This window comes from Theobroma cacao, chromosome 9, assembly GCF_000208745.1.
Source record: "Theobroma cacao cultivar B97-61/B2 chromosome 9, Criollo_cocoa_genome_V2, whole genome shotgun sequence".
NCBI classification, from domain to species: Eukaryota; Viridiplantae; Streptophyta; class Magnoliopsida; order Malvales; family Malvaceae; genus Theobroma; species Theobroma cacao.
This window is the reverse complement of record NC_030858.1, coordinates 6,202,089-6,224,715: the sequence shown is the minus strand read 5'-3', so window position 1 is coordinate 6,224,715 and position 22,627 is coordinate 6,202,089. Positions and strand designations below refer to the sequence as shown.

Genomic DNA, 22,627 nt, shown 5'->3' with positions numbered 1-22,627 from the left:
TGTTGGGGTTTGGGGGTTTTAAGTTGTTGTTATGAGCTTCTACTGCGTAAACAATAAATAGGGGAAAACTAGTGCAATACTATGACTTTTTGAACTCTAAAATGAACTCAGTGGAGTTAATTGGGTTAATAAACTAACCTCCAATGCTTATAATAGGACGAACGGATGTAGTTTATTTAATTATGAACTCCCCTATTAGAATCATGTATTGTTATGCTAATCTATATATCTTCCTTTTCCAGTAGTTGAGTCTGTCCCTCTTCAAAATCAAGCAGCTTCTCAGAAGCTCTTGCAGAAAATGAGCCATTCCAACCTGGATGGTCAACAATCTAGAGGTCGAAAATATAGGGGAAAGGGAAAACAAGAAGAGCCTGTGGTTTTGACTTTGGATGAGTGGGAAAAGAGGAAAGCTGGTGCAAGTCCTCAGATGAGAAACGAGCTTCCGGAAACTAGTGGTGATGAAGATCTTGCTTGGCAGCTACAGACCCAACTGGATTTGGAAGATTATGTTAGTGTTCTTGCATCTTTGAGTTGTTGCTGTTGCTGGTGGTGTTGTATTTGTCACCTTGCAATGTTTAATTAAATTATTTTCTTGTTCAGGGACAAACAATGCATGGCACTGAGGCAGAGAGCATTAAAAGAAGTATGTTTAACTATGACAGAGAGGATGGTAGAAATCGACAAGAGGAACGTGGAGGGAAAGGAAGGGGGAGGGGAAGGGGAAGGGGAAGAGGAAGAGGAAGAGGAAGGGGTAGAGGGAGGTTTGGCTAAACTTTTGTCCACCTGTATATTATCTCTGCAGTCGTCTTGTACAAGGCAACATTTTTGCTTATCCTTTTTTAATCTTTTTGCCTCTATTTATCATTTTTTTAAGCCCATGAGTCGCCATGCCCTTTCATCTTATTCCAAAAAAGCACAAAAAGGAAGACAAAGGATGACTCAAGCTTGCAACTTGGAAAACGAAATTACAATTCTTTTTATCACTTTCTTTTTTGCCGAAATGGGATTTTTCTTTTATTGATAGTTGATCTTCCTAAAGTCTCTAAGGCAGCTTCTTAGGTATTATTTTTTTCTTTTAGAGAAGAGGATTTGAACTCATACTTTTTATATAAAAAAATTATACATTAATCAATAAGTTAAATACTCAAGTCTATTATTGAATGTGTTTATTAAAATGATTAGTATCAAAGAGAAAGAGTTATAGTCAAAACTTAGAGGTTAGTTTTGATATTTTTATTTGTACTTAGGTACATCTCCTTCTATAAAGCTTTTCAATTGAAGGAATAAATATTATAATCTATATAAGTCGAATCACAGTCCGCAATTAATAACCATGTTACTGTCATTTTAATATTACTCACCCGGTTGAACATACAAAAAACTTGTTAGGGAAGTGTGGATATGGAATGCGTTAAACTAATTTCTTATTTAGAAGAAGAAAAATTAGGCCGGGAATATGACATTTAATTATATTTAACCCCACAAACACATTGAATGGATTTCTGTGTATTGAACAATTAGGAGCCACTGAAAGACAGAGACCGGTGTTTAGGTGACGACTGTATTGCAAGGAAATGGTTTGGAAAAAAGAGTATCAAATTTATTATTTATGAAAAATATTTTTTTTTGGTAAAAATTTTAAAAAAGAGTTAGTAAGATTTATAAACTTTATTGTGAAATAAGAGAATTTGTTGAGAATTGAAAGCATTCTTAATTTTATCAAAAATTCAGAATGAGTAAGTATAACTAACATTCTCCATCATTTTGACATTTTCAAAGGAAAATTAAAAAAAAAAAACATAAAATCATTAATAAGTAATACGTCCATAGACGGCGGCCCGCTTTATTTGGTGGAAAATGATGGAGGAGAATCACATGGTTGGGAAATTCAAATTTTGTCTCGTCTCTATAATTTGTTGACCCGCAAAAAAAAAAAAAAGAAAATTAAGTTAAAAAAGATTCGTTTTCTCCAGAATTATTAATAATTAGTAATTAATTATTGATGCAGTGATTCTGATATGAAAAAAAATCTACAATACAGTAGGCTAATCTTTAAATTATTAATAATTATTAATATTGATACCGATTTAAGTGAAGTTAGGAGTTGAGGACGACGTCTGAGGTGTTTGATTTGGGAATTCATCTGCTACATGCGCCATCCATTCCTCAAACTTAACTCTCGCCAAATCTATTCTCTCCCAAAGGGCAAAAAAGATGGAGAAAACTCTAATCCAACCGTTAATCGCGATGTTAATCTCTTTCCTAATCGCGATTAGATCCTACAGAAGAAAGTCTCTCGATTTATCTGGAGCTCTTTCCGGGTTTATCGTCATGGCAATTCACTTCGCTGTCGGATACAGGTCTCCCTTCGTTGGTTTTTTTCTTTTCCCTTCTTGTAATTATTTTTTTTCGTTGTTTGTTTGGTTTGCTAAGAAAGGCATCGGTTATTGAAACTTTCAGGTTTGGAGCAATGTTGCTGGCCTTCTTTTTTACTTCATCGAAGCTCACCAAAGTTGGAGAAGAGAAGAAGCGACGAGTTGATGCTGATTTCAAGGAAGGTGGACAAAGAAACTGGTAATAACATTAATTCCTTTCCCTTTTTTTAATAACAAAAAGAAGTAAATGATTTAGTAGAAGGAAATTTCTTTTTGATTAGTTGTGAAAAACAAGTGGGGAACAAAAGGAAGAACAGAGTGAAAGGCTTAAGTTTTGTGAATCAATGATGTTGATGGGAGGATGGTAGTGTGAATGCTATGGTGGAAATTTCTTTTTGGGTTTAAAAGGGTTGCTAACGCTATGATGCTATGCGCATAAGCGAAAGATTAATAGCTTGTAAATTTAGACATACTGATACTTAAAGAATTCGCCAAAAATCAAATGAGCTAATTTTGGTGGGTCAGATTCGAATTTTGTGTGGTTAATTTGATGACATAAATAGAGGAAATATTCAGGAAGAATGATTTGAAATTCAATCCAGTGACAAATCCAGGTAACAACTTGTCAAACATATAGAGTAGCAAGGTTATACTGAATCCTCTGATACTTTCTTTGACAGGGTGTTCCCAATTTCTTCATTTCAGGATACAAGTTTTATTCAATAGTGGTGTTGCAACAGTTTTGTCTGTGATTATTTGGAGTCTGACTGGAGGGGAGGATAAGTGCCTAGATTCAAAAGAGTCTGTTCTTATCACATCCTTAATTGGTGGTATAATCGGTCACTATTCCTGCTGCAATGGTGACACTTGGTCCTCAGAGATTGGGGTTCTTAGTGATGCCCAGCCGCGGTTGATCACAACTTTTAAGGTGGATATTCTTTTCCCACATTTGATATATCAACTTATTATTTTGGATGGTAATTTATCTAGTCACACTACACTACATGCCATCATGTCTGGTTCAAACATAATGAGCACTTTCTAGACAATACCTTGTTTTTCTAAAGATCAACTCAGCCTCTATTTTCAGAGAATGGATCTGCCAGTCTTTGTTTTTAAATTAAAGCAACAATCCACCTAACATTCTGCTCACTGTCATTTATAGTTGGTATGCAAAACACATGGTTGCCAATTATGATGTTTACAACCTTTATTCTCATATTAATGAAGTCAACTTGGTTATTAGAGAAACTACTAGAAGGGATTTGCTGTATTTATCACTTAGAATATGATCTTATATGCATAATCTGATCCATATAGCCAACCTTATATAGTAGGAAAAGACTTTGCTTCTTGTTGTTGCAATACTAATATAATAGTAAATGGTTATCAGACTGTTCGAAGGGGCACAAATGGAGGTGTGACAAAAACAGGACTTCTAGCAGCTTTGGCAGCAGGGAGTGTCATTGGGTTGACATTTGTTCTTGTTGGATTTTTCACTACAACATGTTCAACTGGTATGGCCATGAAGCAGCTACTGGTTATACCCCTCTCTGCAGTGGCAGGACTTTTAGGAAGTATCATAGATTCGCTGTTGGGAGCAACCCTTCAATTCAGTGGGTTCTGCAGTGTTAGAAATAAGGTAAATTTAAAGTAAACGCCACAGATTTTTAAAACAGAGAGGGACTTCAAAAAGGAAAACAAGCTCCCGGTATGCGATTATAAGTGAACCACTAAAGTGTGCTTACCACATCATGACCTTTTTTCTGATTTGTAATCTCTCCGCAGGTTGTTGGAAAACCTGGACCAACAGTAAAGAAGATTTCAGGTCTCAGCATTCTTGACAACAATGCTGTGAACCTTGTCTCAGTACTACTGACCACAGTGCTGACTTCAATTGCCTGTGTGTACATTTTCTGAGTCCATATGCATATTCTTCATAAGGCGACCCTTTTTAGGCGGTTCAGACTGTACACTGTCGTAAGAATGTTTAACAAATGTTAGAAAATGTATCGCAATCAGATGATGAACTTTATATTTGATGGAATCGATGTGGGGGAAAATGAAGTTCATTTGTTCTTCAAACCATACTGCTTGACTGGCAAGGTTGAAATAATAATGCAAGATGAGTGGTGCTTCATCTTGGAGTGATTTCGCGCAGCTTCATTTTGTGCTATGCTTCTGAAAGTCTTAACTTCTTAATACCACTGACAGTATCCAATTGCCTAATTCTGCCTGAAGGTTTGGTATCAAATAAGGGTGGCTCCGGGGAAGTAGCCGTCATTGTCCTTCATTAAGGGTATTGTACATGAATTGAAAAGATGAACTTAAAATTGATAGATGAAAAAAGCTAAGCATTCTCCAAGGGAAACTCGAGTGTCTTAGCGACAGAAAACACCAACATAAAAGTGAACATCTGCATCAAAGAAATAGGAAAATAATGAAATGTCAAAAATCATACAGCTCAATAGGCTATGTTGATCCTTTTTCAATTTCCATTTTTCTTTATGGTGATGACTGATAAATTTCTTTTTGGGGTGGGTTTTGCTTATTGTCTCACGTTATTCAATAGGACGAAGAGAAAGAATTTGTTTGCATTGATGACAACTAATACTGGTGAATAGATATATCAACTTCACGTTATCAGGGCGCAAACAGCCAGCCATGATTGTCCCCAAGCTCAACCCCTTAATCTTATCGTGTGCTTGGCCTGCGCAATATCACTTCTTTTCTCAGATTCCTAGGATACCAGTGGCATTCGATAGTTGCTACAGTCAGTCATTAATTGGAAACTGGAGAAGTGTGTGGACTCAAAAAAGTGACTTCTTCCCACTCATTACTGCTGCAATATTGGAGATTGGGTTCTTATGACTCCCCAAATATCAACTGCCACAACTTTTTTTAAAGTGGATACTCTTTTCCTACAAATAACATATAAAAGCGTGACATTCTAGGTTGCTACTTATCCCTTCCCACTACTCCCATACGGACCACGCCTATTCCATATGCAAACATGACTTGCCAGATGATTTGATTGAGAATTTGAATAAATCCCATTACCTAAATCTTTCAGACGAGCATTATCTTGATATACATACGCGTGTGTATCCTGATAGATACCAAGGAAGCAGTGACATAGTAATTAGAAATACTGTAATAGATTTTTCATACAAGTCTCGATCTTTTGGAGAACAAATAACTATAGCCTATATAGGATGTGCTGGATTCTAGAACTAATTTGATGGCTTATATATACTTCATAGTTTAAGGCATCAAACAGCAAAGAAACTCCAAGCAACACTCGCAAGTCTCAAAGCAACAGAAGCAGCAACACAACGCGAACAAACTGCATCCCCAAAAAGAATAAACGAAAAATAAATTCTGAATCAAACTTGGAATATATTGTTGAATTTCTGTGCAAAAATGTCAAAGACTAAACTTGTAGTATACTAACCAAGCATAAAGACAGCCCTTTTCCTCATGGCGCCTTCGGACATGGTGATGGTATGACATAACTTGATAACCTGGTGGTGCATACATTTTTCTCTCTTGAGTTTGTCTACCCAGAAACTGTGTCTAGAAGTAGTTCAAATTTAAGGGTCCGTTGAGAACTGTGAAGAGGAAGAACCTTAACAATGCCAAAAGGTGCACAAGAAGACACAACGAGGAAACTTAAGGGAAGCTTCTCGTCTGTCAAGTTTTATCTTGTTAATAACACGTGTATGACCTTGCTTTAGTTTGATCAATATTCCTGGACTGAACTTCACCGGAAACAGACGGAGAGTCCTTTTGCACGTCTTTCTAAAATTTTTAAAATTTTTTATATATTATATATCTTTTAATAATTTTTAAAATATTTTTCATTAAATAATTAATATAATTAAAAATAATAAAATAACTTTACAATTCCTACCCAATTATATTCAAATTCTTAAATTTTTTTTATTTTTTTAAGTTTCTTCAAACATTTTTTCTTTTTCTTTTTTTGGTCAGTGTATTGTGAAATTATAAAAAAATAAAGTTTTTATTTAATTTTTTTATTTATATTATTATTTTTATTTATTTATTTCAATTATATTCCATTTGCTCATATATTTTAAGTTTTTATATCTTTTCTTTTATAAATTTTTACAAATCATCAGCCACATTTTTTTTGGTTATATAGGTTATATCTTGTACTTATTATGGTTTTTTTTTGTTCTATGAATTTTATTTTTAATTATTTTAATTTTTAAAAATTAAAAAATTATTATATATGTAATTCTCAAATATACGCTCTAGTGTTGCATTATTAGTTGTTATTTAAAATTTTACTAATATATTATTTTTTATTAATCTTAATTATATAAAAAAAATTTCTTGAGCATATGTTTTTAATGTGCTTATGTTTTATATTCAGTTGAAAAGAAATTATCTTGAGTATAAGAAGAAATTATTAATTATATATATTGTATTTAACTATTTATATTTTATGCATTATAGTTTAATATTTAGTATTGTAAACTTAAATATAATAAAATAAGAATATTGGATGTTGATTATATTAATTTTTTAATCGTTTATATTAAGAAAGACAAGATTTCAAAACAAAATGAATTATAAGTTTTTTACAAACAATTTAGTTGTTTATATTAAAAAAGATATTACCATAGTCGAACAAAACTTTCTTAAAACACTATTATAAGTTTTCTTCTTTTTGTTTCTTTTAATTTATATATTATATAAAATTATTATTTATTAGAAATCTTTTGATTATTAATGATTAAGTTTAATATATTAAATTTAAAAAATTTTAACTTTTATTTTTTTAACCTTTGATCCCCCTAATAAAAATTGGCTAACTCTGCCCCATGCTCAAAGTTTGCTTTATTGTTATTTTTGTCGGAAATATCTATATTTTGCCAATAATCAATATATTAATTTATTACTAGATATTATGGCCTTCACATTTGATTCCAGGCCCCCACGTCAGCATCAACAAATTTGTCTTGCATGGTTTGAAGCTTAGGTGAGTTAATGGTCTTTTAGGTGGAGAGGGTTCTGCACTGTGTGGAGCAAGTGCATGCGTTGAACATAATCAAAGGACATTATACAACAGAAAGAACTAATAGAGGAATTAAAGAGATTTAATTTAGTTCTTGGGACAAAAAAGAAAAAGGATCAAAAAGCATCTAGCGTGCCATGATTATTACAAAAGAAAAAGTGCTTTTACAACATCATGAAATTCCAGACCATTTACAGGTTGTTGGAAAAACCAGGACCAACGAGCTTCTTTACAATAAAGATAACTTTATATGATATATGCTGTATAGTTAATGAGTTAGTGTTGAAGAATGCATGGTTCTTAATTTAACTTCAGTGGTATGATTTCACCCAAGGTTTCTCAGGATTGTTGCTTTCATGCCTGCTACAATAACAATCCTGAATGTATAATTAGTCTCTTAACGTAACTTGTGAACTTGGTGCCATCCCATCATTGCTTAATTGAGTATATATCAAGTTAGATAAGGTCATTCCCAGCAGATATACACTTGGTAATAATCCTTTGGTTATGCCTTAGAAGAAATACAACCATTACAAGATGGAAGAAATAGACTAGAGAGAAGCACAGTTTGTGAAGTCACCCCGATCCAGATCGATCATCCATTTCTGAATCGCATTAATTTAAGGGTACAACTTGCAACATGCAAAAGTGACACCATCTGTCCGTATTTCAACAGAAAATGTAAACCATATTCAAAACTGACATTAGTAGATTTTTTTGGCAAACAGTCTCTATTTAGGATCATCTCCGAGTTGTTACATTATTTTGTCAAGCCGTACTTGGATGTTTTGTGCTTAAGAAAATCAGACTTAAGACGTGATCATGTCTCATCTTAAGTCGACTCTTTTGACCATCAAATTAAACTCAACTACATGCATTATTTCTGCTTACACTCACATTATTAGATAACAACAAGATCAGGTCATCTTCCCAAAAGCAAAAACAAAGTGAAGGGAGAACATTGGCTTAAAGGAGAGGCAAGAAACGCGTCCCATGGTCCAAGATGAACTCCAGAGTCTCGTAGCAGCAGAAACAGCAACAACATGTAAACAAGCTGCGTCCCGGAAGAGAATAAAAAACACAATTATATCAAATTACTTCAAATGATTAAGATATAATACAAAATAATTAAATATCTTCAATGCTAAAAACATTATATATACATATATATAGTTATACATACATGGCATAGATAACGCCTTTTTCCTCGTGGCGGCTCCGAATATGATGCCAGAGTGACATTTTCTTAGTTCCCTCCTACAAAATGTGCCTGAAATATGTACAGAAAGAGAGGTCAAGGAAAGCTGAACAAGTGAATTAATGCAGCCAGGAGAAGATATTGTGCATAGAAGCAAGCCTGATGGTAGGTTTTTATAGAGCTTATGGACAAGTGTGGATATGCCCTGATTTGCTTTTGGATGCTACACTTTGCCAAAAAGAAAAAAGAAAAGAGGGAAATATAATCGGACAAGTTTCAAACATCACACGGTTCAATTTGCTAAGGTCACTAGCTAGCAAGCTCTTTTTCGGTGTTCCATTTTTCTGAAAGATGATTGGTTCAATGGGTTTTGAGGGGTGGATGTGGACTTGTGGTTGGGCACTCTTCTCTTCCAACATAGTGAGTGAGTAATAATTAAGTGCAAACAGCAGTGGTGCTACCAACAGTTGCTTGCGACCACAATTGACGTTAGCAAGATCAAGATGCCATCGCTAGAGCAGCTTGTTAAACAACCGAGTTCAAACTAACCAGATTGTCTATAAACATCTTGGACACAACTCCATAATTAGTTTTGTTTGTTTATTTTTTGGACCTAGTGTCAGGACAGAGCCAAAAGAAATGAGGAGGTATATATTACCCACTCTGGACTTCTCAAACTGGTAGAATGATACTAATATCATCAAATATGTTTTCCCAGTTTGGATTTAAATATGTTTACAGGATAGAATGATAAATTTACTTAATTCTTGATGGTTTCTCACTAATCTGCACAAGTTTGTGAAAGGAACTAACCATTGGAAGTCGTGGTCCATATCCATGTGCAAGACAGTGTTGGGAGTGATCGAATGGTCCAGTCCAAATTTTGAACTCTTCTTGGAAAAGGTTTCCATTTCATTCGGGCTTCAGGAACAAACCAGAAGCCTTCACCTGTCGGGGCCTAATGAACATTCCTAAATACATGACCACGTTTTTAGTTGGGCTTGTCGATCCCAAAATCCTGAATCAAGTTGAAGAAAATAATTATGCAAGTAAGGGTACAAGCATCAGCTGGTGCACCAATGATAGCACCAAATATTTACAAATCTCTAAATTGTTGGTTTAAACTTGTATACAACCTTCAAGTCATTTATAAATCTCAAGGACATTTCATCCTAGTCAAGTTTCAATACCCACTTGTACCCTGATGCATTTGCTTTCCTATCAAGGCAACAAACTTCTTGTTTTGCTCTCAGGATGCATTGTTGGTTCAAATGCTGAGGTTATTTGAGTAAGGAAGCATAGAGCATAGCTATAAATCACGTATAGACAAAATACGGACAGATAAAAGCAGCCCATAATCGATACAAGAGGTGCCGATACATATACTTGCAAGCAAACTGGCTCTTGCAACCCAACGACTCAATGCCTCTGAATCTTAAGGCAGTAGCATCACCAATAATTTTAGTACAGCAATTTTAGCTTAGATACAAACCGCTTCCATTTTTTGGTGATGAGATACAAACCCTACTGAATCACAAACTTGACCAAATTCAAGAAGCAACATCCAACGCTGCAATTAGAGCAGCTAGATATTTATATATGTATATTTCTTTTCTTTTCCAAACACAGTTACTCGGGTCATTAACAGGCAACAGGGCATGCAGCTGGTTTTACAGGAGGTATCATGTTAGCAGCTGCAGGTTGGAAACCAGCAGCACTTTCCAGGCGTTCCCATGTTAGTTTCCTCTTCTCAGCTGCCTCACTCAATTGAGAGTTTTCTTCCTCCAACTTACACTGGCAGGTAAGCACAAGCTCTTCATCCATCTCACATAACATTTTTCTTATATTTTGTGTCAAATTAAGCACCGCTTGGTTCCAATGATTCTGGGAATTCCGCTCAAGGGCTGGAAATATAAGAGGAAAAATCACCTGGCGATTATGCGTAACAAGATTGAGGATGTGCTCATTGTTCCATACCAAGTGGGCTCGTTCAGCAACCTGAAAATAGGTGGAAAGAGAAAAGGTGAAAACAATTTCACATTGCCATTAGGCTGCATGACATCCAATCACCATTTAGTTAATTCCCTCGTCAATAAACATTGTTCATCAAGTGTGTAGGAGACTAATCAATATGCAAAGAGAAAAGCTGACACCAAAAAAATGGCATCTAATTTCTGTAACTAAAATTGTAACATACAGTTCAGTATATGGAAATTTCATGTCAGCAAAATTTGCCTCTTTCCCTTAAAGAGAAGATATACTACTCCATAAGGGGGTAGGGCATGGGGGGTATCATGAGTCAGTTTAAATAAGAACACATCCACAAAACTAGAGTCGTGTACTAGCAAAATCTTTAGCTAATGAAGATATATGGTCACCATAGTTCGAATTCAATGCTACATCAGCTTTTTAAACTTTAAACAGTTTACATGGTCAAAAGATGCCTTTCACAAACTATAGGATATACAAGTTATTCCCAAATTTCAAGCTCTTTCAGCTGGAAAGTAAGAAACGTGGAAAACCAAAAGTAGACATAACATGAGGTTCTCAATCAACCAAAACGACGGCATTATTGATAATGATCCTGTCCAAAGGAAACATTTTTCTTGCAGTGATTGGAAGAGGAAAATATACCTGGTAGTGGAAGCTGTTTAAGCAGCATGCAATACGCCGAAACAGTGGAACCATGATCTTTTGGAACTCGGCCATGCTAGTCATCTCCAAAATCTCTTCTAACTCACTTATAAACATCAACTCCTTCTGGCTATTTGTAACTGGCCAGTACTTTAACAGTCCCTTTATCACACTATTAGCTAACTTGGGATCCTTGTCTATAAACTGTACAACACAGTATGTTAATTGCTGATGATAAACACCCACTGATTTTGGTTTGTGTAGAGGAATAAGGGCTCTCCACAAGAACATCTTGTGCTCCTCCTTCAATGGTACAGCAAACCCACTGATAATACTCCCAAAAATCTCCAAGAGCTCTGCTATACCATTATGCCTTTCAGTTTCAAAAACAAAACGATAGATGATATTGCTAACAGCTTTGCGAACAAAGGGCCTGTGCACCATGAATTTTCCATAAATCCTATGGAGAATTGTTTTCAAACAGTCTCTTTCTCGGGGGTCCTCAGATTCAAAGAGGTCAAGTAATCTCAAAATAAAAGAATGATCTACATACTTTTTTGCCACCTTTGCATCTAGAGAGCTATAACTGATAAACCGAAGAAGTAGATCATATACAAGTTGCAAATTTGACCAGGCAGGATCAAACATTGGTTCTTCATCTTCTGCTTCACCACTAGTGCTATTAGAGCGATATTTAGGTGGAAAAACTCTGAACAGGTTAATGGCACACATTTTACACATTGCAGCAATTGCTGGTTCATTGAACTTCGCAGAACCCGAAGAAACAAAATCGACAAGCTCTATCAATGTTTGACGTTTAAGATCCTGCTCAGCATTAGTTTTATCTGGATCACTGAAATCAGAAACCTCACAACACAGATTCAATTTACTGATAAACAGATTCTGCTTCTGTGGATTAGAAACATCCTTGAAAGATAGATTGGGCTCCACTGCCTCCACTCCAGCCATGATGCTAGCAGGAAAAACAGCTGAGGACACCCGTTTAACAACACTTAATCGACTTGATATACTATTCCCAATATTCGTACATTGAACTCCATTGCCTGAATTAGAAGTCTGGTTGCCAGAATCAATTCCAGCTGAATCTAATGAATCAGATTTTTGTGACTTCCGTGGAAGTTTGCTTAGAATTTGTTTGAGCATGATGGAAACAAAGCAACTTCCAGCAAGACAAACAGCCTGAATCACAGTTACAATAGTTACAGACTTACAGTGATTCAATCAATGTATAAATTCAAAATTGCAAGTGAAATAGGGATGGCAGCAACATGCGAGAAAAAATATTAAGAGCGCCAAGAATTTATACAGTATCAAAATAATTAATTTAGCAAGAAATGATTCACTTTAATATTTCTATCAGTATAAATGCAGCAAATAACAAATTGAGGAAAAGTCGAACTGCCATGAAAAAGTGGCATCTGCTCTTAACTCCAGGAATTATCATGCCAAGGACAGCCTCATATTCATATATTTAGATTTCTTTAAGAGAAAAAAAACCCTGCTTATAGGTGACCTATTCCTTCTGCGAGAATTAGACAGATTCTTGCTACTATGAATGCTTAATTCTCAAAAGTGACTAGTCTTGGAATATCATTTCCTTAAAAGTGTAAGCTTAGAAAATTTCGATCTAGCATAGCAATCTAAGTTAGATAATATAACAACTATCAGATACTAGAGTTTAGCGTTCCGATCTACCATAGCAATCCAAGCTAGATCATCTAACAACTATTAGATACTAGAATTTAGCTTTCATCCAGAGAAACTGATGACAAAAATGAAAACATGAAGAAAATTTAGTAAAGCAATTACCCCAAAATCAGAGTTCACTGCTTAAACTGCCACCAGCATTGTTCTTCAGAGATAGCAAACTAAAGCAGGCTAAAGCACTCACTCTGATACCAGAAAACTTCAAAACCAAAAATTCCCCAGAAAGAAAGTCGTAAATTTTAGAAAGAAACAAGGGGCTAACAGCAGCAATACTGTAATAAATTGTCAAAGAAAAGATAGAACTGTGTTCCATAACAGGATAACCATAGCATAAAACTTCAGATCTGGTAAAATAAAGTGAACAAGAGAGTAAATCACCAAAGATCTAGAACCAAATCACAAGCATACGACGAATCGACAAAAACCCAGATCTCATTTTTCAAAAAAAATAGCAACTTTTTAACTGACAAAACTATAAACTACCACAAGGCAGCAAGTACCAGCAAAAAATATGTCATCATCAAGCATACAAATTTAGCTAAATATTTTGACCCAAGAAGACCAAGAAATAAACCAACCATGCAGTTAACCGAAGAATAAAGACATAAAAGGAAAAGAGAGAAAACCTGTATTTGTTGAGCTGTCAAAAAGATAGGGAGTTGGAATTGAAGAAGAAAAATAAAAAGAGGTAGTTTTTAACAAAGAAGGAAGTGAAAAAGAAATACTCTCAAAATGGTTTATACTTTAGATAAAGACAGCATTTTGCTTTTTCATTAGTTTCAGGGTCAGGGAAGGAATTGGGTTGGAGTTTGAGTTTGAAAGTGATAAAATAGAGTAGTTTGCTGGTGTTGGATCTCCATGAAAGATGAACAGTTGGGTTCCTCGATTGAAGAGAATGATAGGTGTGGCATTTTCTGAGAAAATTGCAGGCACTAGTCATCCCACCACCAAGGACATATGGTTAAACAAAAAAATTAAAAAGGGTATTATTAGCATAATAATAATTAATGATTAAGCTTGGGACCCCGTGTTTAACTCAATCATGGTCATCTCTTTGAGTATCGGTTTCTTCCTTCTTTCTTTTCATTTTTTTCAATCACTCTTCAGTAAAACTTTGGAAAACTTTAATCACCACTCATCATTTAGTGGCACCTTTCCAAGTTTTTATTTGAATCTCTGTTCTTGGAGTAATTTCAAGATTTTCTTTAGCTAATGAAGGGAATTTGGTAAGAAAAGAATTACTTTCAATCATGTAATCATCAGCTGCTAAATTGTTTTTAGGATGTAAATTGAAGTTACTCTCTTTTATATTAAATTACTTTCAACTTTCAATCATGTAATTAACAAAGTATAAGCATGAGCAATAGTGAAAAGAAATAAAGATAATGTTTTGGACATTAGGCTTGCTCTCAGCTGCCTGCAATAATAGAGCTCACAGAGTTTTTGCGCTTCAACAACATAATAATTTTTGCTTTTTGCCATTTCGACCATGGAATCCTAGGAAGGTACATTGTACCTCACCCACTTGCATATCTGCCTCCTACTTTCCTAAATATGCATATAAAAACGATTTTAATTTTCTAATCAAAGCAATTATTCCAAAAATAAAAAAGGGTTCCTAAAACATTTTATCATTTCCCCAAAATTCCTCATGATCCAATAAATAAATAAATACTGCCCTTTCTCTTCATGCTTATTGGTTACATAATGCTTACTTAGATAATGAATTTTGGTCATAGAAGATTTATGATATGAAAAATGACAGACCAATTAAAATGTTACTGCTATGAATGAGATTGAGATTGAGATGGAATAACAGTAAGTAAATCATTATCTTTTCTACTAAAAGGACGTGTGTCACCTCAAAAATTGACAGTGCCTATTTCGTAAGCTTTACTCTTTGGAAAAACAAAGCCTTTGAATTGCAGTAGGGGCAGCAGTTAGCATTGTCAGTCGAAAACAAAACGAAACAAACAAAGAAAAAAATAAAGGTTTTTTACCTGAAAGTGATAGTGCAAAACAGTACCACATTGTACCAAAAATTCAAATGTGTCAGGCGTGGTTCTATTATTATGATTTTTAGGACATGATTATCTAACGGGGAAACACAGCATAAAGGCATTGTTAAGCAGTAACTCTGAACTTTTTTTAACTCTATTCTCTCTCCATTTGTAGCTAGGCAACAGAATCTCTAGCTTACACTAAGAAAAGGTTCATGGAATCAGACCATAGTTTAAAAAAGGAAGAAAGGTTCATGGAAACGAATTAAACGTTTCATTCTCTTCATTTTGAACATCTCTTTGGAAACTGGAAGTCAAGCAAAACAATTCCATGGCAATCAAAGAAACTGGTCAATAGGCAATATATATATAACGTGTGTATGGTTCAATAGACCATCAAACAGTTGAAAACAAGATGAAATTTATGACTTATTGCAATACTACAAGATCCAAAAATATACTACACAATTAGGAAAATCACAAAAATTGTAGGAATTTAGACTCAAGTGGGAAGGCCACCATCAGTGCCGATGCACATCTAAATATTTTCTCTTTAATATACTTTTATGTATGTCCTACTTTTGCAATCAATTAAACTAGAAAATGAATCAGAAAAGCAAAGGGTCCTTGATAAGGGGTAAATCCTTTTATTATAAAGTAGTTGCTGCACTCAAGATACAAAACAAGCACACCATCTGGTCAATTAAGACTGCCGTTGCTATCTCTTTTGACCCTGCTTTGTCAAATTTCTGCTTATTAACACAAAATTTTAATGGTTAGAGAGAGAGAGACAGAGAGCAGAAAACAGATTTATTGTTGGAGGGCATTAACCCGCACTAGTCTAACATAATTACAAGCTGGGTCACCAAGTTAAAAGGAAAGCACCAAAGGGAAAGTGAAAAAAAAAAAGAAAAAACCAAAAGATAGTACAAAGTAAGATGTTTTCTCTGATTATTGAGGCTCGTTTCTCTTCACACAATACAACATTCAAAGATACATCTGGTTTATCTCTGACTCTCAACATGTGCCTGAGCATTTTAGAGAAGCTTTTGGTGCTGCATGAATACAAAGTTTCAATTAAAAAAATGAAGAAAACGTAAGTTGAATATTTAAATAAAGCAGATTAATTATTAGAATGTAATATTTAATGTGAGGATCAATCATATATACATTACCTAAAACAGCAGCCTCTGAGCTTTTCATCAAACGAATACGCTTGCAAGATTCTATGAACATCCTGTTATAAATAGGGAAATATTAATTAGGTATTTTGTAGAAGCTGCCATTTCATGAAATAATTTTTGTGAGACATGAAAAACAAACCCAGTGCCAATATAATTTCCCAATGCACATGGGAAATTAATTTTTCAGAACTCTAATTAGTTATTAACCATTAATTGCAGACAGCTAGCTACGTACGGGTTTGCAAAATGATACAAGGGAATATATATTTTCAAATTATATATGAGGCTACAAACAACAAAGAGACAGAAATATCTGAAGTAGGTGAATGTTGTGTCAATGAAGTATTAAAAGAAAAACAAATATGTGCGTGAGAATCAAAACTTACTTCCAAGGAACATCTCCAACCAACATCCAGTCACCGTCTTTATCTTCATAAGTTGGCACATACTCCATTCCCTTCACCGCATCCATAACCTTGCTTTCCTCCCTATCTGCTTTACCTAAAACACCATTCCGATCCCATAATCAATATACATATATCATTATTGGACTACCCTTTGATTATCGCAAGGTAATGCTAATGAGAAGATTTATATACTTTTGAAAATGAATTTTGCAGAATGAGTGTCTTAATTAACAACATTTGTGAAGTTTTTGATATATTAAGCAATATATTCGCTCACATATAAATGCATTAAAAAATATTAAATTAATTGTTAATTATCATATTTGACGTAAAAAATAATAATAATGTTATAACTATTAAACACGATTAAGATGAATGCAGATGAGAGACAGAGAAATCAATTGGTACTCACGGATAATGCAGCAGGTAAACAAATTCTCTAAATGTTTCATCAGGTCGTGGTAATTGGAGTAAACTCCTAGGTTTACTTTGCGGAGATAGGGTGCTCCATCCACGGCCACCTTCACGTACTTGCAGCTCTCATTAATAGCCTTCTTTCTAGATGATCTCACCGGTGGCCAACCGATAACTTGTGCCCTTTAGAGCCATACAGAAATATCATACAAATCAATCATATAGATCATATACTTCTTTTATTTACAATTCATGTGATTTAAACTATACAAGAAAAGGGTAGAGAGAAACTGCGGTTCCTAACATAATCTTACTTTCCTCTTCTATATATATCACATATATATTATACGTTTATATAACTCTGAGGTGAAAAATTAACAAAAAACATACTCTATATATGTCACAAAATGAGAATTTTGATCACTTTCACAGCTTTTATTGTTAGCTATATATTTACAAGCAAAAGAATAATTCAGATGCTGTAATTCTATAATTTTAGCTTTTCTTTCCCCTCTAAGAGCTGATACTATTACTATATGTTAAAAAAATTTTGATAGTATTTACAACATATTTAGCATCATATAAAATTGAAGAAATAAATATCATTTCCGGGATGGTAAGAGCAGTTTAAAAGAAAAGAGGGAGAAGCCAGTCTTACTTTGCAGGAGGAGGTTTTCCGGCACCGGCTTCATTAACATGCGTGTCACCACCTCCACTTGGGGCCCTGCTACAGCTCCCGAGTTTAAGATCAACGGTCTCAACGAACCCACGTTTTGCAGAGCACTTAACACCGGCGATAACAGCCGGCGATCGTCCCTCCCCTGGCAATCCCAAAGTCAGCTCCGTATCCTCAAAACGCATGCTGGTGACGTCACTCTCCAGTGAGCCCGGTGCTTCTTCCAATGACATCTTTTTTTAACGGTTGCGTTTCGCATCAAAGTGAACGCTTGAATGTTTGCTCTCTTTTGAGTATTTGACAATACAGCATATATAACGTGTAGAAACGCTCAGGGGTTTACGGCTTTATAAGAAAAAGGAGGAGCCAAAGGTGCGCGAAGCTTGATGATTTACCCAATGGAGAGGAAACACGTAGGGATTGCAACCGACGGGGTTGGGCATTGGTGCATGTAGTTACGTAAGCAGCATGGAATTTTGAGCCACCTTGTCGGTCCATTCAATCAAATCAAAGTTTTTTTCAAAAAATTAGACCATCCCCTTCTCGTGCTTGAAACAAGTTTGAAATTTTCGTCAAAAGTGCTTACCAGTAAACAGAAAAAGCTCTCGCCTGAAATTTGACACTCTGTTGTTTCTTCTTTTTGAGTACTATAAATCTATAATAATAATAATAATAATAATAATAATAATAATAATAGTAATACTAATTTTTTAATTTTTGAACCTTTAATTTGTGGGGGGTTTAATAACACTGCCGCTGTGTGTCATACAAACGTAATATCTATGTAATATCCACGTCACATAACTTTTCCTTCTCAATAGCTTCATAGCTTATAACAACTTCATTTTAATTTAGTACTGCTTAATTTTAAAGAACAAAAATAATGAATAATGCTACATTGTCACGTAGAAACATTTTTTAAAATAATAAATGTAGACATTTTTCTATTTAAAAAATTAAATTAAAATACATTTGTCTCAATAGAAAAAAATTTATTAAGTTGTTGATGGTAAAAGGTTCAATAAAAATGAATTTATTTGGTAATCTAAATAAATTCAAATCCAAACCCTCAATTATTATTAGCAAAAGATTCGGGTGTTCTCTCTAGTTTTCTCCACTAATTTTAAGATGAGAGTTATTTCCTAATATTCTCAAACATTAACATTAGGGGTTGACCCATGTGTGGTTGTCCATGTAGAAGTGTCAAGAAGGGTAAGAAGGTCAAACGAAAGATGAAGTGGGACCCACATGTCAGAACCATACAAGTCAATGCAAGAAATGAATCTCCGACAAGCATGTGCCGGATGCTGGAATGTCGGCGACGTGTCTCATTTCGATTCACCGAATCTCATTTCTTTTTCTTTTTTTTTATTCTGAAAAAACGAGGACGAAATTTCAAAGTCCTCCCTCACAAGCCAAACAGCAAAACCGGTTGCCGCACGCGGCTTCACCGTGCAATGTTTATGGTCCGACGCTGATTTTACGGTTCTAAATTAATTAATATAAACACCAAAAATCTTATCAAACAAAAAGCTTAATATAAACACCAAGAATCTTATTAAAATTAATTAATTTCATGTAAGTTGTAAATTGCTGCATGCATATGTTCCCCCATACTCTTTTCTTTTAGTCTTTTCGCAAGATGCCTTTTTCGATTCTTTAGTTTAAACTTTATTAGCTGTTAAATCATGTTTGTTTATTTAGCATTACTTTATATCAAAATATAAAGTTGTGCATATAAAATACGCAATTTACATAGCATATAAATCCCTAGTAATTACTTAAAATAGTCACGTCTTACTTAGTTTGGTTGACCAAAATTAGAATCTTGATACTAAATTATGGTGACAACTTGATTGAAGATTCGAATGATTTATGCAAAGGCAGAAAGCCATTGCATCATGTAGCTTTAATGAAAAAACTTGGAAATTGGGAAGCTTTATAATCTTGATACATACATTAAAAAGAAAAACACCCCAAGCATACACAAATGCCTTGGCTTTGTTATAGGAAATGAGGCAAAATGATTGGCATATATATAATTTCTCTTTTATATTTATATATATAAAAATGGATAACTGAATAGGATATACTATGTATGGAAAGGTGGATTGATGAACTCAACTTATTATAGCTAGGGATTGATGCCAAATCATGTGAGAGTTTTTTGATGAGCATATGCAGGGATATAATAACAAGTAAAAACAAGAACATGGAAGGATTGGTTTATTTTGATAATCCCTTAATTATTCTAAGTTTGTCTTACATTATATACCCCTTTTGTATGATTCGTTGTAAAAAGTGCAATGTATCAATCTTTTCTTCTGACCCTTGTATAAAATACATTTAGACCCAAGACTAATCTAACCACTTGGTTTATGTTTCCCATGTGTGGACATGCATGCATTTGTTGATAATACATGCATGTACAGTAACTCCAACTCATCAATTAAGTATTTATTTCTTCACATCAAAGTAATGGTTTATCTCTATTTCAAGTGGTTGGGGGGAGGGAAAAAGAGTAATCTATAATTAATTATAATTTAAATAAGAGTAGATATATTAAAGACAATCTCTTTGATAAAAACAATATAGTAAAAAATATTCAAAAGTTCAAATAAATAGTAGTTAATTGCTTAAAAAGTATTAGTCGTTTTTTGTTAGTAAAAAGTATACAAACTTGAAGCCTTTTAATTCATATTGCATGTGAGAAAGAATTGAATACAAATTAAAGTCAAAAGAATAGTTTTCCTTTTCATTAGTGTTGATGTGTTAACATTTTTGTATGATTGATTGAGGAGTTGTATGTTTACGATTTAAGTTAGAAATCAAGTCTAATGATACTTGTAGGTAAAAAAGAGTTAAAAGAAATTAAATTAATAGTTAAGATAAAACTAAAAATGTAACAAATAATCATAAACTTTACTCTATCAATCAGGACCTAGTTTTGAAATTAAAAAGAATGGGCTCGTTTAATTGGGTTGGTTTGAGGACTTCATCATGGACAAAGGCCCTGAGCCAGATTGCCCACTTCATCCAGGGAAAGCCAGGAGAGACCTATTTCCTTTATATAAGAAATCCTTCAACTCACCTCCTCCTCGATATCAATGGGTAGAATATCTATGATTTTTGAAGGGTCAAAATATCCACTAAATTCTTATATTTATGTATTTTATTTAATTTAGTTTTTGTGTTTAAAATCGAAGTAATTTAATTTTTTAATTTTAAGAATTATTTCAATTTAATCTCTCCTCCTAACGACAATCTATTTTTGTCATTAAAAGAGATGACATCAGTGTTGACGTGACACATTTTGATAACATGACACCAACATGATGACATGGCTATGTCACGTGACACTAATAAGATGACGTGGTAATGCTAATGTGTTGGTACGATGTGATAGGTCAAAAAAATTTTTTTTTTAAAAAAAAAAATTTTTTTTTTAAAATTGATATTACGTCATAAGAACTAAATTGAACAAAAAATATAGTGTAAGTTTAAATTGAACAAAATTGAAATATTAAAGGGACTAAATTGAAAAAAATATTTAAATATATGATAGATATACTTATTAATAAGCTAAATATTTAAATGTAAAAAATTTATAGTGTTAAAAAATATATAAAAATATTTTCCTAATTATTTGATTATAGAATATATACATTAATTTATTTTCTTTGCAAAAATTGAGTTTGAATTCTCTTTCTATAAAAAAATTTGAAAAAAATTTCCATACATAAAGCCAAATTTAGATGAAGAACTGAAATTATGTTGGAGTAACATAATATAAACAGATTAAATAAATTATTTTTTCTTCTATTTATAATAGTATAAAATTTTGAAATTTATTTGATTTAGTTTTTAACTTGAGTTGAATTCAAATTAGTAAAATAAGTTGATTTAGTTTTTTCTTTTGAAAAAAATGAAGAAGGGAGATATGGAGTTAACGATAATTATAAAAATAATTCTTCATTCTAATTTGTTTAACTTGGACATGACAAACCTTTTATTACACCCATAGAATCTGAGCTACTCTATCCCGTCAAGTTTTAATTTATTTTTTTATGTTTTTATTTGATTTAATATTTTAAGTTATATTTTTTTAATTTTTACGTTGTAATTTTTTGGATTAAAGACTGCATTTATTATTGATAAAGTTAAATATAATTATAAATATTTGTATCATTTTATTTTGTATTTACAAATTTTTTATAGATCCAATTAATAATTTAAATTTAAATTTAGCAGAATTTAATTGTAATATTTGAACTTAAATAAAATCGTTTTATAAGAAATTTGAATAAATTTAAATAAAAGATAAATTGGGCAAATGTTGAATAATTCCAAAAGAATGGGTATTTGTAAATTGTGAAAGTTGTAACTAAATCAACTTATTTTGCTAATTTGAGTTCAGTTCAAGTTAAAAACTAAGTCAAATAAATTTCAAAATATTTTTTTATAGAAGGAGAATTCAAACTTAATTTTTTTCAAAAAAGATAAATTAATGTATATATTCTAGAATTAAATAATCAAGTAAGAAAATATTTATATATATTTTTAACACCATAAATTTTTTACAATTAAATATTTGACTTATTAATATGTATATCTATTATCTACTTAAATATTTATATTTTTTAATTTTTTTTTCAATTTACTCCCTCAACAGCATAATTTTATTCAATTTAGTCCTTATATTATATATTTTTGTTCAATTTAATTTCTATAACATGACACACTTTTTTTTTAAAAAAATTTTTATCAACCATGCGGCACCAACATGTTAGCATATTAGTGTCACGTCAGTATTGACATGCGATTATATTGATGTCATGTGACATGTCACATCATCATGTTAGTGTCACATCATCAAAATGTGTCATATCAACATTGACATCATCCTCTTTAACAGCAAAATTAAATACCGTTAAAAGTAGAGATTAAATTGAAGTAATTCTTAAAAT

General features: G+C 33.1%; 4 protein-coding genes across 6 annotated transcripts in view; 2 read left to right on the top strand and 2 right to left on the bottom strand.

The window, feature by feature from the left end:
* Window positions 1-1,021, top strand: part of LOC18588664 (tudor domain-containing protein 3) — a 3,923-nt gene extending 2,902 nt beyond the window's left edge. The window contains exons 5-6 of the mRNA XM_018126561.1: window positions 243-508; window positions 601-1,021. Of these exons, the coding sequence (XP_017982050.1) occupies window positions 243-508; window positions 601-771 (437 nt within the window). The 3' untranslated portion in view covers window positions 772-1,021. The remainder of the gene's footprint in view (window positions 1-242; window positions 509-600) is intronic.
* On the top strand, window positions 2,116-4,535 carry LOC18588662 (VTE6-related protein At5g19930). Its single transcript, XM_007013222.2, has 5 exons — window positions 2,116-2,360; window positions 2,461-2,574; window positions 3,081-3,303; window positions 3,769-4,017; window positions 4,164-4,535. Exons 1-5 carry the CDS (start codon window positions 2,215-2,217, stop codon window positions 4,293-4,295), a joined length of 864 nt encoding a protein of 287 aa, XP_007013284.2. The 5' UTR covers window positions 2,116-2,214; the 3' UTR covers window positions 4,296-4,535.
* Window positions 9,703-13,931, bottom strand: LOC18588659 (serine/threonine protein phosphatase 2A 57 kDa regulatory subunit B' iota isoform). 3 transcript variants are annotated; one of them, XM_007013219.2, is made up of 4 exons: window positions 13,606-13,927; window positions 13,082-13,178; window positions 11,252-12,451; window positions 9,703-10,615 (listed from the first exon to the last, which is right to left on the bottom strand). In XM_007013219.2, the coding sequence occupies exons 3-4, from the start codon at window positions 12,413-12,415 to the stop codon at window positions 10,259-10,261; spliced, it is 1,521 nt and encodes a 506-aa protein (XP_007013281.1). In that variant the 5' UTR covers window positions 12,416-12,451; window positions 13,082-13,178; window positions 13,606-13,927; the 3' UTR covers window positions 9,703-10,258. The 3 variants fall into 3 exon arrangements, with proteins under 3 accessions (XP_007013281.1, XP_017983469.1, XP_017983468.1); XM_018127980.1 differs by lacking the exon at window positions 13,082-13,178 and having other exon boundaries at window positions 13,606-13,931; XM_018127979.1 differs by lacking the exon at window positions 13,606-13,927 and having other exon boundaries at window positions 13,082-13,596.
* LOC18588658 (auxin-responsive protein IAA1) lies at window positions 15,773-18,025 on the bottom strand. Its single transcript, XM_018126683.1, has 5 exons — window positions 17,643-18,025; window positions 16,983-17,167; window positions 16,550-16,664; window positions 16,155-16,216; window positions 15,773-16,034 (listed from the first exon to the last, which is right to left on the bottom strand). Exons 1-5 carry the CDS (start codon window positions 17,891-17,893, stop codon window positions 15,997-15,999), a joined length of 651 nt encoding a protein of 216 aa, XP_017982172.1. The 5' UTR covers window positions 17,894-18,025; the 3' UTR covers window positions 15,773-15,996.

Excerpts from the sequence above, each read along its gene's own strand:
- LOC18588658 (XM_018126683.1), bottom strand. The coding sequence starts at position 17,893 with ATGTCATTGGAAGAAGCACCGGGCTCACTGGAGAGTGACGTCACCAGC. Across the intron at positions 17,168-17,642 it reads GGAAAACCTCCTCCTGCAAA|GGCACAAGTTATCGGTTGGC; the intron begins GTAAGACTGGCT and ends ATGGCTCTAAAG. Across the intron at positions 16,035-16,154 it reads CTCAGAGGCTGCTGTTTTAG|CACCAAAAGCTTCTCTAAAA; the intron begins GTAATGTATATA and ends GTATTCATGCAG.
- LOC18588659 (XM_018127980.1), bottom strand. The coding sequence starts at position 12,415 with ATGCTCAAACAAATTCTAAGCAAACTTCCACGGAAGTCACAAAAATCT. Across the intron at positions 10,616-11,251 it reads TAAACAGCTTCCACTACCAG|GTTGCTGAACGAGCCCACTT; the intron begins GTATATTTTCCT and ends ACCTATTTTCAG.
- LOC18588662 (XM_007013222.2), top strand. The coding sequence starts at position 2,215 with ATGGAGAAAACTCTAATCCAACCGTTAATCGCGATGTTAATCTCTTTC. Across the intron at positions 3,304-3,768 it reads GGTTGATCACAACTTTTAAG|ACTGTTCGAAGGGGCACAAA; the intron begins GTGGATATTCTT and ends AATGGTTATCAG. Across the intron at positions 4,018-4,163 it reads TCTGCAGTGTTAGAAATAAG|GTTGTTGGAAAACCTGGACC; the intron begins GTAAATTTAAAG and ends ATCTCTCCGCAG.